This window comes from Heterocephalus glaber, unplaced genomic scaffold, assembly GCF_053883595.1.
Source record: "Heterocephalus glaber isolate CG9 unplaced genomic scaffold, H.glaber_assembly_v1.0 deba00001532, whole genome shotgun sequence".
Lineage (NCBI taxonomy): Eukaryota > Metazoa > Chordata > Mammalia > Rodentia > Bathyergidae > Heterocephalus > Heterocephalus glaber.
Window position 1 is genome coordinate 5,146,347 of NW_028258330.1, and position 15,021 is coordinate 5,161,367.

Below are 15,021 nucleotides of genomic sequence, written 5' to 3' on the forward strand. Positions count from 1 at the left end.
TTTAAGACCAACCTGAACTACATAGTGAGACCCAGCTCAAAAAACCAAGAAGAGGGCCGGGGATTTAGTTCAATGGTTCCACCGCCTGCCTCGCAAGCACGAAGTCCTGAGTTAGATCCCTGGTGCCAAAAAAAAAAAAAAAACAGAAAAAAAAAGAAAGACAAGAAACTCTACATTTTAATAATAGAAGATTCTAATGCTCCTTTCTACTTTCAGAAAATTATTAAGCAGTGGTTATCATTTTAAAAGCAGAGCAATAGTTTTAATACTGACACGTTAAATAAAAGAAAGGGAATAATGTAAAAATGTTCTCTTACTTTGATACCCTCCACCTGTTTCAAAATTATTTCAGCTGACGGTGTTACACTCCTGTAGACCCAAATTCTTAGGAGGCTGAGACAGGAGCCTACAAGTTCAAGATGAGGCTAGGCAGCACAGTGAGACTCTCATCTCAAAAAATAAATTACTTTTAAAAATAAAGGCTTTCAAAAAAAATAAAATAAAATAAAAATAAAGGCTTTCAATAACACCCATATGTATGTAAAATATTACAGGTCACTATCTCAGATATCAAAAAATTACTAAGTTAAAATTTTTTCTCCCTACTACTTCTGTCCACACAGCATCACACCAGGTTAAGTGTGAAAATATAGCCTAAACTTTTTGAATGTTCTTGGAAAATACTTTAGAAGACACCTCATAAAGTCTATAGTTAAGCCAAAACCAAAGAAATAATCACCAAAACAGTGACTTTCAAATCTTCACCCTCTACGTCTGCCCCTCATTCCTGTAAGATTCTAATTTTACCTGGAATGTCAGGCCAGGGAGATTTCTATGAACACACATCCCCTAAGAATCTCATCATCAACTACTATCTATCTCAAATTTGACAACTTGCACAAATTGAATGACTTGCATAAAGATGGTAACTTACTGTATTCACCATTTTAATATTTTTAAAAGAATTCATACCAAAGTGGATTGAGGACAGCTTTGCAGGTGGGCCTGCTGCAAAACACAGGTTCATACTGTACAGGAGGCAGGTCTGGACGATCCTTCAAAGGAGTAAGAAGACAGGCCAGCGGGACCACCATTCGCGTGGCCTCCAGACGGCTGGATGGCCACAAATTCCAACTGAAGCGCACCCCATCACGTTCTTCATTCTGCTGAATGAACTCCAGATATGTTGCCATCATCTAAAAGAGAACTAAAGTTAAAGTTTTACTTTTACCTGAAAATCTCATCTAAACCTCGAAAAAGAAGATGGTCTTATAGTGTTTCTTACATACCAACATGGGAAAGACCTGTCATTGTAGGATAATAGTATCTATCTTTCTGCTGACCCCAAAAGTCACTTAGTTCACACTTATCTTTTAGTACTTGTCTCTAGCACTCAAGAAAATAAAGAAGTGGGAGTTTTACAATGATGTGACCATCTCTAATGGCTTGCAGTTTAATACTACTTTAAACCTCACGGATCACACATCATCTCAGTCAAGGCAACTTCAAGGGGAGTCTCAAGGGGAGTCTCAAACCCTGTTTCAACATCTAACTATCTTCCTCTCTGATACCATTCCTTCCTTACTCAACTAAGGTAAATACTATATTAAACATTATGTTCCAAGTAATCATGTTTTTTTGTGTCCTGTCCCTTCTCCATTTTAACTGTGGAGAAAAGAACTATGTATTGATCCGAATGTCCAGTTCATTATGGTAACCAGTTCTGATCAAAATGACAGAGGACAGTTTATTATCCCAAGTCTCACCTGGATCTCTTTCCTCACCATGGTTGCTTGTGCTCATGTCTTGAAAGGCTCTGGTCAATAAAATAGTTCTCAGACCAAGCTTTCAAACCCAAATGATTCCCAATTTCACTGTATTCTCATACTTCTTACACATGTCCTAAAACCTAAGGTTACACACACCCAAGCTATTGGGATTCAAGGGAACAAACCCCTCAAGAAAAGCAGAAAACAAGGCAAATTTTAAAATTCATGATAATTGAAGTGGCCTATATGTCCATCAACCATGAATAAAGAAAATGTGGTACTTAAAAAATAAAGAAAATGAAAACAGTACTACTCTGCCATGAAAAAGTTAAACTTGAGTTATTTGTAGGAAAATGCATGCACCTTGAGAGCATAATGTTAAGTGAAATATATCAGACACACAAGCTTTAAAATCATATGGTTTTGCTAACGTGAGAAACCCAAAACATAAATAAATCAAAGAGCAAAATACAAGATAATAGGAAATAAGGAGATACATCTTTTGCAAATGGGAAGGGAACTAAGAGATGAAGGGGCTGAAAAGAACAGGACGTAAATAAAAAGAAATAAGATGTATCCCATACATGTACCAACTTCCTACGACGAATGTGTTCATGATGTGGCACAAACATGTACTAATAAAATGAAAATCTGTGATACTAACATGGTCATCATGTCCACTTCATGCAGTGCTGGATAACAATTGTCTCCATGTTATTCTGAGAAGTGGATTAAGGCAATAATATTACATGATTAGAAAAGCAAATAATTTACTCTACTACATAGGACCCAGGCAATGAAAATTTCAAATCCGTGGTCCAACTGGAACTCTAAACCATATTTGTTATTCCCAGCAAAATAAGGAACCTGAAGCATTGCACACAAAGAGGCTTCTGCAACTTCCTGGAGAGTTCCGGGATAAATCAGGTGGAAACGAGAGCAAGTTCTAATGCCACAATTATCACCAAGTATTACCTGACTGCTCCCCTCTCAACCTAGTTCCTTATTAAAAGGCACTAGTTCTTAATTACCTACATATTAAAACCTGCTCCCTTATCATTGCCACCATCTCTCACTCATCTAGACTACTGATTTTTTTGTTTGTTTTTTGGTACCGGGGATCGAACTCCGGTCCTTGCGCTTTCGAAGCAGGCGGCAAAACCACTGAGCTAAATCCTCGGCCCCTAGACTACTGATTTTTAACCATGGGCACACAAAGAAAACTTAAGGGTCTACCAATCTTCTGAAGCTGCATTCGAAACTGTGTGCAGGAGAGAATGTATACATTTTTCTAAGGAGATGAGTCCATGGCTTTTACCAAATTTTCAAAGGGTATCTGAGAAGGCGATAGCTGAATGAATGAACTGGTGAGTTGAACGAAATCCCTGGACAGACACTGTAGAACTTGCATCGAGAAATCTGAACCATTCTTATCTCACCAAGACGTAACTTTTGGGGACACGGAGACCCCACTTCGACAAGATTAAGAAAAGTTCAATCCTCGTCGGAAGTCTAAAGACCGGGCTCTACTTCCACCGGTCACAAAGCAAACCTCTCCTGCATTTGTTATAATACGGGAGTGGGTCCTTCCGGCTGGAGGCTGGGAAGTCAGGACCCGGTCCACTGCCGTGGGACACTTCAATTTCGGACTCCCGGGTCATCAATTCCCTCCGGCTCCCCTCCCTGCCAGGAAAAGGCCTCATCCCCAAAGGACCCCAACTCTCCCAGCATTTGGTTCTCAGCTCTCTGTCGCCCTTGCTCGCGGCTCACCTGGACGATGCCTCACACCTGTCCTGAGCCGTCCGCGCGAACAGATGCAAAAGTCCAGCTCTGGCTCCCACCAAGTCCAACTCAGCTCTCAGCCAATTGGTCGGTGCCCCATTGCATCACGCTACGGAGACGTAGAGGAGCCAGTCAGAGATCACGTATGGACAGAAGAGGGGAAGTGACACATTTAGAGAAGCCACGCCGCCATGCTGGAGCAGGGCAACACAGTAGTGCCTCGCACTTGAAAACCACACTTCCTCAGAACACACGCTTCCTTAAATTAACCCCTGAAGGTTTCAGCTTCAGAAAACCTCAGCGCCTGCCCGGCCGCTCCCTAGATATAGCTCCTGAAGGGGTCGCACTTACACATTTTGACGTCAGTTTGCATCAGTGGAAAGCCTCCTTGCCTTAGATGCGAGGAAGTAAGAAGGATGACGTGTAACCCCGGACGTAGGAGCGGTGCCGCCGGAAGAACCCGAGGCTGCCGGAAAGAGAGCGTCAGCGTGCGGAAGGGGCGGGGGGGAGAGTGTCCGGGAAGGGGGACGCATGCGCACTTGCTCGTGGGCGCAGTCTCCTAGTCTAGTGAGTTAGGTATAAATCTAGTTAGATTTAACCTGACAAGATTTCCTCTTCTCACCTGCTGTAATGGCTTCCCGCTCTCACGGAGACAAGCACTAGCGCAGTCCCTCTACGTGACCGTCCCTCTCATCCTTAAACAAGGAGATGAGTAACAGAACTGTCGTATTTGTCTAACTTTCTGCAGCCATAAGAGCCGTTTCACACTGTCTTACAAGGGGCAAACACTAGCAGTTCACCACGAAGAATGTAACCATCTGTGCTGCAAACATGCACTAACAAAAATTTAAATTAAAGAAAATCACCTTGTTAATTTTACTTGGAGGTAGAGACATTCTGTACCATACAAACCTAAGAAGCAATACTGTACGAGGTGTGATCGGTTAATGATTCAGTTTAAAACGTATTGCAATAAAAGACACATTGTGATTGATCTCTGGCAACCTCCTTCCTGTCACGTCAGGCACACGCGTCCCCCGTTCCTGGAGCGGCCCTGTGAGTCCTGGAAACCGGAGTCCGCGCGCTCGGCTCCCCAGTCCCCGCGGGTGGGCCGGGCCGGAGGTGCCTCTGCTCCCAGATCCCTGGTCCGCGCACTCATGGCCGCTCCCAGCAAGGCAGTGATTGTGCCCGGGAACGGAGGCGGGGATGTGGCCACCCACGGCTGGTACGGCTGGGTGAAGAGGGCGCTGGAGCAGGTAAGACTCAGGCATTCCTCAGATCCCCCCGGAGCAGAGGGAAGGCGGGGAGGGACGGAGGGCTGAAGTGAGCGTGAGTAGCTGTCCCGCCTCCAGCGAAGCTCTGCTTGTTTCCCTTCCTCTCCTGCTGCTCTGTCTCAAACTCTGGGATTGATGGCTGAGATTCTGGTTGCCAAAACTGCCTAGAAGACTTTTCTGAGGGCTCAGTTTTTAGAGTAAAAGGAACTATGAATTACAGAGACTTGCTGCCGGTTCAGATTTAGGGCTTTCCATTTTTATATCTTAAGTGCTCCCTGCTCCCGAGTTTTAAAAACGTTTTATGTGTAATACTTGGTATATACAAAGCATGTATGTAACACGTGAGTATAAACCAAAAAACATGGAACTTTCTAGTAAGGATAATGCAATGAATCACTAACACATCCTGTTATTTTTCATTTGCTTCTCTTAAAAATTATTTTTTACAACTCATGTATGTACTCTATAAAATATATTGTTTAATTTGGCTATGAACTTTATCAAGATGGTACCCTATTACAGGTTGTCTTGTGCACCTGGATTTTGTCTTAAAACCCTTTTCCATAATCTAGCAGTTAGACTGTTTCCTGGGTTAACCCCTAGAAGAGAATTTCAGTAGAGTAATATATCCAACCGAGTAAATAAATTCAATATAATAGGAGACCTCAGAAATAGAATTTCAAGGTGTGGCTCAATACCATGGGCAGAGCTTCAAACCAAAAGGTCAGTTCTGCGACTGTCCAGGGAGAGGGGGTGCCCAGATTTCTGTACCAAGGTTCACTGACTCCCTGGGGCACAGTGGGCTTGGTTCCAAGTCAAATCAGTCTGTTGAGAACACTTTCCTTTATGTTCTCTCTATAGATGTGTGCATTAGACATAAACACAAATACGCAAATGCAGGTAGAGTTCTCTGTAGAGATTTACCAAGCTGACTAGATAAGGGAATACATACAGATAGGGTTTAGGAGGAAGGATGGTATATTCATATGGAATCCCTTTTTTTTTTTTTTTGGTACCGGGGATCAAACTCGGGTCCTTGTGCTTGCGCAGCGCAGCAGGCGGCGAAACCACTGAGCTAAATACCCGGCCCTTCATATGGAATCCTGGAGCTCTTACTTAACCCATTTCATTTCGTAATACAATCAAGTACTTATTCATTTGATAAAGGTCATATCAGGTGTCTCTTCATATTAGTAAAGTATTAGTTGCAATTAAGCTTTTTATTATAGCTTTTTTCCCCCTCTTGTACTATAGATACCTGGTTTCCAGTGTTTGGCCAAAAACATGCCTGACCCAAGTAAGTTTTAAACTTGTTTTTATTTTATTTTATTTGTTATATTTTTTGAGGCAGAGTCTTGCTTTGTAGTTCAGGCTGGCCTCAAACTCACTAGGTAGCTCACGCTAATCTTGAACTAGCAGCAATCCTCCTGCTTCAACCTTCCAAGTGCTGGGATTACAGATATGCACCACTGTGATCGACCCTAAACTTGTTTTTAAATAGCCTCACTTTGTTAGGTTTTGATCTCACCATTTGGAGGGGCAGGGTAGAGATCAGAAATATCATAGTAGAGAAGCCAAAGATAAATATATACCTAAGAATGAATGAGGCAAGTAGCTTTGGGAGGAGGGTATAAACCAGAAAACATAGAAAATGCTAGTAAGCATCAAGAAAAACACCTGGGCTTGGTAAAAGTTAATTTTAAACTTTGTAAGCAACTTAATTTTCTCTTTTAGAGGTATACTTTTCAGGCGAAATCTGTAGGTGTTCCAGTTCAGTTAGAGATATGATACAACCTTACAGTTTGAGACCCAAATATTTAAAAATGTAATAATGTTCCTTTTGTTCTGGGTATGCTTATGAATTATCTCTGGAAAACATGTAATACATATATTTTAGAATGTTTCAAGAGTTTTTAAGTTTGCAAGTTTACATTAAAACTTCTGAATTATATTTTTTTAATTCCCTCAGTATTTTTAAAACAAGAACATAGAAAAACAAAGAAAAAGCAAAACTATTTACTCAAACTATAGACTTAGGTCTTTCAACTGGCAACATGTAAACCTCAGGCTCTGTTAAAACAGCCCCATCACAATTGCACAGCTGTACCATTTAAAAGCTGGGAGCAGCCAATCAGTCAAGTTGTCTGTTAGAAAAGTGGGGGAATATTAGGCTGAAATTGTCCCTGTCGAATGACACTATCTTACCCTGAACCTCAGTTACAGCCCGGGAGAGCATCTGGCTGCCCTTCATGGAGACGGAGCTGCAGTGTGATGAGAAGACCATCGTCATAGGCCACAGCTCTGGGGCCATCGCAGCCATGAGGTGCGTGCTGCTGGGACTGCCTGCTTTGTGAGCCCCGGCTTACCTTAAGTTTCCAGTACTGACTTCAGCGGTGGTAACATGATCTGGCTTAATTCCTTCCTGGTTTGGTTAGTGGGTTGAAAAAAGTATTGATTGCTTAAACTTGGATGCAGTGATCCTTTTCAAATCCCAGCAGCTTCCCATTACTAGGCTCTGCTGTCTCTACCCACTCCTTTCTCTCCTCCTAGCCAAGGTTACCCATCACTCCAAATGAAACAGTTGGCTCCGGCCCCTTTATCTCTAGTACTTTCCATCATCCAAAACCCTTTTTATTTCCTGTCTTTCTCCTGCCAGTAGAATGTAAGCTTTATGAAGATGGACTTTGTTTTCTCTGAGAATGAAACCCTAGGGCCTAGAAGAGAGTCTGGCATATGTCAGATGCTCCATAAGTATTTGTTGGCAGTAGGGGCTGTTACCTCTACCTACTGCAAACCTTCCCCACCCCCCACCCCCACAGGTCTGTAGAATTCAGGGGTGCTCTTCATTAGAGCGTTGTGTCTCCTTCTATAGCTCGGGAGCAGGGGATTTGCTGGCAGAGCTGGCCTGTTGGGATTGGGTTCTCCCATATTCTCTACACTGGATGACAAAGGATAACAGTTTTATTTGTATGGCCGCTGATCCTAAGTGGTCACTCAGGGTATCAATGACCTGCATGCTAGGGAATCTTGCCAAATTCTATAATTTTTCAGCTGCATGATCAAAGCTATGGTAATAGTAACACCTTGGAGTACAGTGTTGCTCAATTATGGTACAGTCCTGGTGTGCTAGATGTTAATAAGGCACCAGGGCTTATCTGGAAAATAAAGAGATCCCTTTATTGCTGCAGTTTGTCCCAACTGAAGGCTGATTTTATTCTCAAGTCACCCACTGGTAAAGATTTGCCTTCTTGAGCCAGGGATTTAGCCCAGTGGCTCTGCTGCCTGCCTCGAAAGCACAAGGTCCTGAGTTTGATCCCCGGCACCAAAAAAAAAATATATTATCCATGAAGATTTGTCTTCTTTATAAGACCCCTGAATTTAGTGCAGGGTTGGCACAACTTTCTAAGATCTGACCTCTAAAATTAAGGAGGCAAGGAGAAAAACAGGTGCAAAACTATCAGTGTAAGGTTGTAGGGGAACCTACAGTGTAAGGTTGTAAGGGAACTTCCCCCCCCCTCATTTCTTATGAATCACAAAGGGAAACTGTGCCTTTACAATGGGGAGTGCCTTAGAGATGACCTTAAGTGACCACACCTAACCTCATCAATAACCTCGTGTCTGGGGCCGGGGATTTAGCTCAGTGGTTCCGGCACCTGCCTTGCAAGTGCAAGGTCCCAAGTTTGATCCCCAGTACCAAAAAAAAAAACCTTGTGTCCATGGAGGGATGGAGTGGGAAGGACATGCTACCACCTAGGGAGCATTCTTGCTGAGAATGTTTAATCTCAGTCTAATTATGAGGAAAAACAAATCCAGATTAGGGGGTAGTGCACAGAACAACTGGCTTCAGCTCATATTAAACAATGCCAGTGTCATTTTGTAAAAAATGGAAAAGTGACTGTAAAGCCATGAAAATCAAATGGGTACATGGTCCTTAATTGGACCTAGGATTGCAAAACCAGTTTTAAAGGACATTGTTGGTATAATTGGGGGGGGGGGATACAGATAATATTATGATGTCGATGTTAAATTTACTGACTATAATAATAGTATTGTGTTTATGTAAGAGAACAGTCTTCTGTTCTTGGGAGGTAAATACTAAAGCAAGAGTGAGCTGTGGAAAATTTAATGAATCTAGGTACTTTTTGGTCTCTCAACTTTGCTGTAATTTTGATATTTTTCAAGTTTAAAGAGTTGAGAATAAAAGTTTAACCCCAAGAACAAAATGCCAACCCAAAGTGTTTCCTGGCACAGAAGCCTCGTGAAAATATCCCAGTTCCACATCTTTCCTTAGCCTGGTCTTTGCTGAGGGAGGTAATATCTTCAGATAGTTGGCTGGGTACCACTTGCTGGGCAGCATACTGGGGACCAGGGACTAAGATCAATCACACCTGCCTGTAAGGAGCTGACGGATCAGGGGAGACACAGACGTCGCATAACACAAGTAGTACAGGTTCATTTCTGGCATTTCACTGTTTCTTCAAATATGGCCTTCAGAGAATGTTCAAATGGGAAGAGGAACAAGGGAGGAGGGAGGGAGAAAGGAAGGAAAGGACAAGAAAAAAGTGAAAATAGAAGGAAAAAATGGAAACAAAGGTTCTGTACATAGGGAGGGGAGGGGGCTTGAGGGGCGAAGGGATAAAATAAAAAAAAAATATATATATATATATATATTTTTTTTTTTTTGGTACTGGGGATCAAACTCAAGTCCTTACACTTGCGCAGCAGGTGGCAAAACCACTGAGCTAAATCCCCAGCCCCTAAAATATATTTTTTAAAAAATGGTTCCCAGACCACTTGCATTAGTCACCTGGGTTAGGGAAGATGGCATGCCTTAAAATGCAGATTCCTGGGCCCCAACCCCTCTGAATCTGATGCTGTGGAGCTTAGCCTGGGAATCTGCATGTCAACTAAGTAACACCAATGCACATTAAAGGTGGAAGGATGCACATAGAAAAAATGGTTACATATATTTTTCTTTTTTTTTTTTTTTTTTTTTGGTACCAAGGATCTAACTTGGGTCCTTGCACTTGCACAGCAGGCGGTGAAACCACTGAGCTAAATCCCTGGGCCTATTTTTCTTCTTTTGGAAAGGAATGCAGAAGAGGTCTGGGTTACCTTGAAAAATGAGTAGGAGTTTAGCTGGCCCACACCTGTAATCCTAATACTGTGGGAGGCTGAAGCAGGAGGTTCACAAGGTCAAGCCCAGTCTGAGCACCTTAGCAGTTTAGTGAAACCTTGTCTCAAAATAAAAAATTTAAAAAGGGACTGGGGATGCAGCTCAGTGCAAAAGCTGTGGGTTGAATCCCTAGCACTCCCCACCCCCACACTGCAGGAGTTCATCACACAGCTGTGGTTGGGGCTACAGTTCTGCAGTCTTCTTGCCATTTTTCCATCAACCTCAATAGATTATAGCACATGTTTCTGGTAAGCTCTATCCAGTGAGTTGTGTGGTTTGTTGACTTGGGGTGATCAGATCGAACATATCTTGGCTAACACCACTTTTCACTCTCCAGGTATGCAGAGACACATCGTGTCTATGCTATTGTGTTAGTGTCTGCATACACAACAGACTTGGGGGATGAAAATGAGCACGCAAGTGGTAAGTCTGAAGCCAGACATCCCAGGAAAGCCCTTCCCCTGACAGAGGGCTGTTCAGGTTATAAAACAGGCCCATCTTTCAGATAGCAGAAGAAAATAATTAATAGCATAGGAGAAATACTTTCCACCTAGCTCTGGATATATTAGGTATGAATGGTGGCCTCTTTTCAGCCCTAAGTCTAGAATCGAACCCTAGAGCCTAGTCTTATTTGGGCCATTTACTCCCTCTCCACAAGAGCTTTGTTATCAGTGTCCACAAACAAACAAAAGGTGCTTCTTACTCACAAGAGGGCACTGGTCCTGTGTCTACAAGGGTCCCCACTGGGTATCGTAGGGTGTCTAGAGTGGCAGGGGCTCCCCATGGGCATTGAGAGGTTCTTTTTACCCCCCTAGGATACTTCAACCGCCCCTGGCAGTGGGAGAAGATCAAGGCCAACTGCCCTCACATTGTGCAGTTCGGCTCCATGGACGACCCTTTCCTTCCCTGGAAGGAACAACAAGAAGTGGCAGATAGGCTGGGGGCCAAGCTATACAAATTCACTGACCGCGGTCACTTTCAGAACACAGAGTTCCATGAATTGCTCAGTGTGGTTAAGTCGATGCTGCAAGTGCCTGTGTAGTCAGGAAGGCTCCTGCTACCCTGCATCCCAGTGGAGGGGGCGAGTGGTGATACTTTAAGTTACCAGGCATAAAACACTGTTAGGTTTCAGAGGTGCCTGAGGATGCAAGTTTCCAGTCACACTAAGTAACAAACAGCATTTCCATTTTCTGCAGAATGTAAATCTTCCCAAACTGCTATGAACCACAGCAGTCTTTCTTCCATGGATAAGGGACCTAAGGACAGTTAAATTGTCCTTACTTATCTGAAGAGAGTAAGTCAGAAATAGAACCCAGGTTCCCTGATCTCAGTCCAGATTTAAACTAAATAATGTTAGAGAGCTGTAATCTTTTCCTTATAGAAATAGAACTTTTCTGCTTTAGGGAAAGGAAATGTGACTACAGGTCCAGAGAATTGGCTTAGAGCTCAGAACACTACTGTTGTTTCAGTGGACCCAGGATATTAAATCCTTCACCAGTGACACTGCCCTCTGCCCCCTGGTCCTTCAGACAGGTTGAGAGAGACCAACACACAAGGAGGCTGAGGCAGGCAGTGCCTGAGTCAGGCGGGGAGCAGAAGCACAGCCTTGTATAATATCCACTGAGTGACTGATAGGTACAGGACAAGAGTAATGGGACCTGGGCCATGCAGAGAGCTCATGCCCTGCTTGAGTTGTTGCTGAGTATAAATGTGACAAGGTCTGGCCAATTTTCTGATTTTTCCAGGAAAATCTTCATCCTGTGGTTTTTTAACTTGGGGAATATACACATGTATCTATAATCCTTGTGTCCAGAAACTATGCCCAGTTCATATCTATATGGATTATAATAGTTGGAAAGCACACTGTAAAAGTTAAAAATTTTGCACACATGGCAAGATCCAAGTCATCCATTTGTGACCATGGCCACAGGCATTAGCTGACCCAGGTGCTTTTGGATAATTCTGTATAAAGACCAAGAAAAGCCTAACAATACCAAAATGAACATGTCAAAGCATTAAATACATGGCAGCAATTTGGAAATGGTTACTCTTAAGTATTTTTAAAAATAGCCTTTCTCCTCAAACCAACAAACAAAAAATAACCTTTCTTGCATAGTGGCACACACCTGTAATCCTAGCACTCTGGGAGGCTGAGGCAGGAGGATCAGAAGTTCAAGCCCAGATTGTGTGATTTAGTGATTTAGCAAGACCCTGCCTCAAGATAAAAAAAAATTATTTTTTGGTACCGAGGCTCGAACTTGGGTACTTGTACTTGTGAGGCAGGCGGGAGAACCACTGAGCTACATCCCCGGGCCAAGATAAAAAATTTTTAAAAGGGCTGGGGATGTAGCTCAGTGTGAAGGCCCCGACCAAGTTCAGTCCCCAGTACCATAAAACAAACCGAAAAGCAAAACAAACAAAAAAACTAGGAACAGAATACCTTTCCACCCTTCATAGTTTTTTGGGGGGGGGTAGAGTTGGGGTTTTTTTTGAGACAAGGTCTTGCTGTGTAGTTCAGGCTGGTCTTGAACTATGTAGCTTAAGCTAGGGCTGGGGATTTAGCTCAGTGGCACCACACTTGCCTTGCAAGAGCAAGGTCCTGAGTTCAATGCCCCATACCAAAAAAAAAAAAAAAGAAAAGGATTTGTAGGTTAAGCTGGCCTCAAACTCATGGCAATCCTCCTGTTTCAGCCTCCCAAGGGCAGAGATTACAGGCATGCACCATGTCATGTTTTGTTCTGCAGAGTTCACCCTCTTAACTTCCTAAAGAGTTCTCTGAACCATTCCAAGATTTTTTTTTTCTGATCATATACCTCAAAACAAAACCACCTTTTTTTTTTTGGTACTGGGGCTCAAACTCAGGAACTTGCGCTTGTGAGGCAGGCAGCAAAACCAACTTTTTAATTCACAACATTTTTTTGGCTACTTTATATCACCTCGATTTCCAGTGAATTCACACTCGATGTTGGAGAATTTGGGTCTGAAGCAGAAATGTGATTTCCTATACTGTTTATGCTTACAGGGGATTCAGAGCCACTTTAAGACAAAGTCTTTTGGTTTCTAGACATGATAAGACAAAGTCTGGAAAAGACATTCTAACATTTAACAGCAATTATCTTGGGGAATGAAAATTTTAGTAGGTATAGTGTGATAGATGCCCTCATTTTATTTTATCCACATGGAGATTATCTGAATTTGTTACACTGAACATGTATATAATAGTTTTATAATTAAAAGTGAACAAAACTTATTTGACAAGTTAGTAAAAAGCAAATTAGATACATTAGTAGAATAATGTTCTTAGAGACTGGTTAGCACTGATTTGACCAAACTTATAATCAGAATTTAATTCTACTTGAATCATTGAAAATTAATAATTGTATTATTGCTTTGCTTTATTTCTTTAAAAAACTATAAATGTACACAAACAACTGTTTATAATACTTTACTGTCTTCTTTCATAGGAAAAAAATCCAAATATATACAATTGAGAAAAGACTAATTCTGATATTCTTCATTCCTACAATAATTACATAAGCCTGCATGATTGTTGAGCTGTGCTACCTAGTACAGTAACCACAGGTAGAGGTAGCTAAAAAATGCAAGATTCAGTTCAGTCACCCAAGCCGTGTTTCAGGTGCTCAACAGGCACTGCTGGTTCATGGCTCCCTCCCTGGACAGCTGAGATAGTGCACTTCCACTGTGGCAGAAAACTACTGGGCAGCACTGGCCCACAGCACACAATGTTACTTCCTCCCCTCACCCACTGTCTAATTATAAGTAAGAATTCAAAGCAGGAGTGACTCAATTTGAAATTTTTTTTTTTCAATTTGAAATTTTTTGACGAAATTGCTTAATCATCATCAAAATCCTGGGCCTGTAAAAATTATATTGCCAAACTAAATCAGTTTCCTGTGAGAATCCATGTATTCATTAAAAACCACAGAATCATGGACTCTCGTGATTTCTGTTATTCTCCATGGGTTATTATTACATCCAAAAGGGCCTCAGCAGACTGGGGAATATGCATCTACCCTCAGGAGAACAAAACATCTAACACTGAATGAAAATCTGCTGTAAGGGTTAGGGATTCACTTGCTAGTTCACTATTTGGAGTTCTCCTGAGTCTAGAGACTCACAATTTGTTTGGTCAGTTTATCTGTAGGATACATAATGCATTTAACTACATCAGAGGTGCTTTCTCCTTTAGTTGATGTTCAGAATAAAAAATATACTATGGAAAAAAGTTCAAAGGGTCTCTTTATTCTAGTGAGGCAATAATACTCTTGTTTTCACTATTTTATATTTTAAAAATCAATCACTGGCCACCAAGACACAATGCAAACATAAATCATTTCCTTCTCCTCTTAGAACTCTTCTCCAAATTAAATTTTCTTATTAAATAAAGCCAGTGCCTCTTTGCTAGGCCCCAAAGGACATTGCTATTACCATGTGAGCCCCTGTAGTTTCTGGTTCCTGGATCCTTCTGTATCTTATATACAGCCAATATTTAAATGATCTCTGTGACTAGTGTCATCTAGAGAAATGAACAAAGAATTTCTCTGATAAAAATGGGCCAGTGAGCTCCATTTTATTTTACTGATCCCAAAATATTTTATCTCTAACTCTTCTGATGTTGTTTGTTCATTCAGAGCACCTCCAAACTAGTGTTAGAATTCACCTCCTAGTGGGAACTAAGTGTGAATTCTTTTGGGTTGGTTCCATACTTTTGGCTGGATACAAAAACTTTTCTTGTTTTTTGAAACAGGGTCTTGCTATGTAGTCCAGGGTGGCCTCAAACTCCGGGCAATCCTCCTGTCTCAGCCTCCTGAGTGTGGGATGGATGCAGAAACAACAGCTGAGGTCCTAAAGAGCCATACAGCTATTTTCCATGCAACAGTACATTAAACAGCCTAATGTGCTATTAGAACAAGGACTGTCGCACAGCGATGGCTTTCTTCTTTGACATGTCACACCATGAATTTTAGAACAGAATAAGAAAAAGAAATCCAAAACAGTA

At 41.9% G+C, this 15,021-nt stretch overlaps 2 protein-coding genes across 8 annotated transcripts in view; one reads left to right on the forward strand and one right to left on the reverse strand.

The window, feature by feature from the left end:
• Sec23b (SEC23 homolog B, COPII component) overlaps nt 1-4,023 on the reverse strand; it is a 32,906-nt gene extending 28,883 nt beyond the window's left edge. For 2 of the 7 annotated variants that reach the window (XM_087189035.1, XM_004840879.4), the window contains exons 1-4: nt 3,903-4,023; nt 3,540-3,660; nt 2,434-2,488; nt 973-1,196 (exon numbers count right to left, since the gene is read on the reverse strand). In XM_087189035.1, the coding sequence (XP_087045161.1) occupies nt 973-1,196 (224 nt within the window). In that variant the 5' untranslated portion in view covers nt 2,434-2,488; nt 3,540-3,660; nt 3,903-4,023. Of the gene's footprint in view, nt 1-972; nt 1,208-2,433; nt 2,489-3,539; nt 3,661-3,902 lie in introns of all 7 variants that reach the window. The other 5 variants (XM_087189034.1, XM_004840880.4, XM_004840878.4 and 2 more) reach the window with 3 other exon arrangements.
• Nucleotides 4,024-4,092: 69 nt separating this feature from the next.
• On the forward strand, nt 4,093-13,952 carry Rbbp9 (RB binding protein 9, serine hydrolase). Its single transcript, XM_004840877.4, has 5 exons — nt 4,093-4,807; nt 6,080-6,122; nt 7,043-7,148; nt 10,339-10,424; nt 10,817-13,952. Exons 1-5 carry the CDS (start codon nt 4,499-4,501, stop codon nt 11,041-11,043), a joined length of 771 nt encoding a protein of 256 aa, XP_004840934.1. The 5' UTR covers nt 4,093-4,498; the 3' UTR covers nt 11,044-13,952.
• Nucleotides 13,953-15,021: the final 1,069 nt, after the last annotated feature.